Source organism: Gymnodraco acuticeps, unplaced genomic scaffold, assembly GCF_902827175.1.
Source record: "Gymnodraco acuticeps unplaced genomic scaffold, fGymAcu1.1, whole genome shotgun sequence".
In the NCBI taxonomy this organism is placed as follows: domain Eukaryota; kingdom Metazoa; phylum Chordata; class Actinopteri; order Perciformes; family Bathydraconidae; genus Gymnodraco; species Gymnodraco acuticeps.
Window position 1 is genome coordinate 1,551,907 of NW_022989947.1, and position 4,229 is coordinate 1,556,135.

General features: G+C 36.8%; 1 protein-coding gene across 1 annotated transcript; it reads left to right on the plus strand.

Moving 5' to 3' along the window:
• The first annotated feature begins 1,459 nt into the window (after positions 1 to 1,459).
• Positions 1,460 to 3,982, plus strand: LOC117542635 (ictacalcin-like). The gene is made up of 3 exons (XM_034210423.1): positions 1,460 to 1,616; positions 3,089 to 3,234; positions 3,705 to 3,982. The coding sequence occupies exons 2-3, from the start codon at positions 3,097 to 3,099 to the stop codon at positions 3,843 to 3,845; spliced, it is 279 nt and encodes a 92-aa protein (XP_034066314.1). The 5' UTR covers positions 1,460 to 1,616; positions 3,089 to 3,096; the 3' UTR covers positions 3,846 to 3,982.
• The last annotated feature ends 247 nt before the right edge of the window (positions 3,983 to 4,229 follow it).

Below are 4,229 nucleotides of genomic sequence, written 5' to 3' on the forward strand. Positions count from 1 at the left end.
TCTCGAACAATTGAATACAAATAGAAAAAGTCATTATATATAAAGAATAAAATAGTGGAACAGTTACAATTAAAAGTGTTATTTGATACCTGGTTGGGCAAAAGAAGAAAAAAAACTGTTTTAACTCAAAACAAACAAACAATAGGACAAACATACACTCATACAAAAGGGTGGATTTATAATTTATCATGCACATGCAAAAAAGTGATATTACTTTAGTTATTTTTTTAGAAGAACAAAATAATTACTGAAAAAACCCCAGTGTTTTGTCTCAAGTCTTAAGAGAGTTGTTTTGGCAGGGTCTGAGGCTAAAGTGTTGTACACAAATCAGGGATTCTCTTTTAGACAAAGGTTAAATCTAAATGGAGCAGCTGTGTACTGCATCATTACAAAAAGTGATTCAGTTTACATAGTAATTGCTGTGTTCATCAGCTTGCAAAATATCATCAATGAACAAGTGAAATGCAAAGAAAATGATCTGGATTAAACAAGTGAACAAACAGTTAACATGAAATCCCAAATTCCTATTTTACATTCCATCAAAGAGCAAGGGGAGATTTTTTTTTAAGACTTAGACTTTTTTAAGTCTTAAATTATACTGTTGCAGTAACAAGTATGACAAAAATGTTGCTTTGTAAAACTCTTAAAGAGCACACCCCGCTATACTTCTACATGTTTTTAACAGACTTAATATGACTATAACTAACTAGATCATAACATTACAAGATTCTTGTGATACATTTTTAAATAGTCCTCCTTAATGCAAACAGGAATGACGATTTAAAATGCTAAATATATATAGTTATTCAACTGTTAAAAAATTGTATAATCAGATATTTTCTAGCAACAATAATACATCCAGTGTTTCTTGATGAGTAACTACGGAAATGACACAATGTGATTTTCATGTAATTTGGATGATGTTTGTCACATAAAACTGATCCCCTGTTTTCCATAAGTGGCGCTATGACTTCAAGTCAATATTGACTTGTAAAAGTCCTCAAGCCTGAAACCTTATCATGCAAGGGAGGGTTGGTGCTGATTGGACTGTTTACATTTTGGGTAGATCAACTTCCTGTTTATTTTCAAATTGTGCAAAATGGCCCGCATGCCACAGAAAGTGCATTCAATGAAAACTAAATATTTCAATAACTTTGCATCTTCAAGGTTTTCAGTTGGTACTGAGCTAATCATACTTCTTCTAAGGTCATACCACAATGTCAGATAACTGCAACCCCCCCTGAACATTTTTGCAGGACTTCCATGTGCATGTTGCACTAGTACCAGATACTTATACAGATATAAAGTTGTATTTATTTATTATAAAAGTAAAATAAAATACCTATAAATCAAACCATTGCATAAGGTTGTGGTTTGTTTGCACAATAATAATTCCCAAAGTGAATAGGGTCCTCCCACAGTTGTCATGCTCAGACCCTAATGCCCCACAAGGGGAGTAGAATGAGTGGTTGGAGATGAAAGGAGCATTATGAAGGGAGGGATAAAGGGTGTGGTGGAGTATAAAACATCCTTTGCATGTATTTCTCCATCACTACAGATCCTCCAAGACTGACTCTCACTCTCCGATCTTCTTAAATCTCTGCAAATCTACTCTGGTGAGTAAAACATCTAAACAATGTTTGTTTTTTTATGTTTGATTCCATTCACTTCATTCAAAAGGAATGCACAAACACATTTTTTCAAAAACGTCAGTGTTTTTCATTTCTAACTTCAAAGTTACTGGGTTTCCGGAGTTATCTTTTTTTTTGTATGTGTTTTAGTGCAAACCATGACTTCTTAGTTACTTGTGAAACAAACGTTGCAAAGGACATTTCTCCTGTTGCTCCGGTGCCAGTTATCTGTTTAACTTTAGTCTGGAATGTGCTTTTTACGGAGGCATTGTCGATTCAGAATTTAGCATCTACATCCTGCTTCCAATCCAAACTAAATCAAAGATTGGAACAGTAATATGATATTTGTTTTGTGCTGTACTTCTCCTGAATTCCCCTCTGTTTACAAACCCTCTGCTGCCACAGCTTCAGCTTACCACACCCCAGAGAGGGAGCAGCGTCACGTGAGTCACAATGCAACCAGAACTGACTCTCTGGGGTTCATGGAGTCTTTGGAAAGAAAAAAGCTTTTTAGACATACAGCTTTGAGGGAACAGGCATCACACATCTGGGACTTTAATCAAGTCTTGACCTGTTTCTGTACCTAGTTCAGCTGAGTTACCTATAGAGATGAAACTGTTGCCATAACAATATCTCACTCTGCAGAGACCGTGCTTTAGAGTCCTGTGACGGGGAAATAAAAGTGGCTGGGGTTTAGTTTTACCCAGCTCAATGGAAAACCCAGAGAAAAACACTGGCAGAAGAAACAAAAGCACTCAGCCACTGTCTGCTGCTCCAGAAATCAAAATGAATACAATTATAATGCATTCCTTTGTGTACACTAGTCTCTATAATTACAGGATGAAAAATACAGCCATGAACTGTAGCAGGAGGAGAAAAAACAGCTATTACAGGCAAAATAATTATCATATTTAAGTTAGTGAAAAAAGTAGATCACCTCCAGTGCACAATTTTCTCTTCTTATCGTGCAATATTTCATTGTATTTTGTTAACTATTTTGAAACTTGTTCATATCGACAATACTTTACTTGTTTTTATTATGTGATTCTTACCTTCACTTAACTTGAGTGACACTTCCTAATTTTATGTATTATGTACAATGATCATAAAAGCGTTCCTGTTCTATTTCTATGAAATCCGTGTCTTTCTCTCCCCTGGAACCAGCCCCTCTTGTTGTGGATGTAAATGATGTTCTTTGCTAACATTCCGAATTTGACCACAATGCCACATGATCCATTACAGTGTGCGTCAGTAAAAGTGAACAGACTCCGCCTCTAGATGGAGACACAGCAGCACTAAATGAGAGCATAAGAAGACTTCAGTTTGTTGTGTGAAGCTTTATGGGCTAAACACTAAGCCAATCGGTCCTGCACCCATGATAATAATACCATGCAACCAACACAGGATTACATAACGTGACTTTTTAACTCTTTATTCTTTGTGTCCTTTTAAATCAGCTATCATCATGTCTGACGTCCAGAATGCTATGGCCCTCCTCATTGGCTCTTTCAATAAGTACGCTGGCAGGGAAGGGGACAATAACACCCTGAGTAAGGCAGAGCTGAAGGAGCTGCTTCACAATGAATTTGGAGATCTGCTGGGGGTAAGTGACCTCTGACATCTCTCTATCTCAGTTCTGCACAACCAATAGGATGCATGCATTTGTCCATCACAACAGTCTGTAATACTTCTATACTTTGTTATATTAATTTTATTGATTTGTTCTGTCTTTGTATACATGTATGTATGTAGGTACGTGTATGTATGTGCATGTGTACATGTGTGTGGGTATGTACACACACGTATGTGTATGTGTATATGTGGGTATACATATGTGAGTATATGGGTACAAGTATTACTGTTACTATTCTTTATTCCCTTATCTATAAATGTTCTTTTAATATTATCTCCTACATTACTTTACTTTGACCTATACATGTATCTATCTATTTTATTTAGTTAGTTATTTAATTTACCGGGAGGGGGGGAAAGGGGAAAAATAAATAAAAATATTGACTGTACAACAGTCTGTAATACTTCTAATGCCCAGTTACAACACTTTATCACCTGCAGAAAGCCAGTGACAAGGCAGCTGTGGACCGCCTCTTCGAAGGCCTGGACGCAAACAAGGACAACAGTGTGGACTTCAAGGAGTTTATCCACATGGTCACCTGCCTCACTGTGATGTGCCACGGACACTTTGCCAAAAAATAAGGATCCAAGTGTCCTCTGAGGGCCAGCATAAAGACGTGCCTTCCTGTGAGAGAGATGACAATATGCTAAAATGCCATGAAGTCACAAAACATGATATTGTAATGCACAATGAAATAAAGGTTTTTCTTTGAAACACATGATCGTGCTCTTTGTGTTTTACTGCATGTGTGGGGGGGAATTATAATAGGTACTATATTGTATTGTTGCAGAGACAAGTCAGTGTAGACTGAGTAAGCTCATGGTATAGTGATACTTGCCCAAACACTTGAAGTGGTTAGGTTTTGTTGACACTAAGCTTTTCTGCCTTAAAATCTTAGCGCTGGATTAACTTCAGAAAAGGAACGAAATAATGGCAGGTTATGACAGGAAGGATGTCACTGATGC

Bases quoted from the DNA above. Each gene is read 5' to 3' on its own strand.
- LOC117542635 (XM_034210423.1), top strand. From the start codon at position 3,097: ATGTCTGACGTCCAGAATGCTATGGCCCTCCTCATTGGCTCTTTCAAT. The intron at 3,235-3,704 runs GTAAGTGACCTC...TATCACCTGCAG, and splicing joins AATTTGGAGATCTGCTGGGG to AAAGCCAGTGACAAGGCAGC.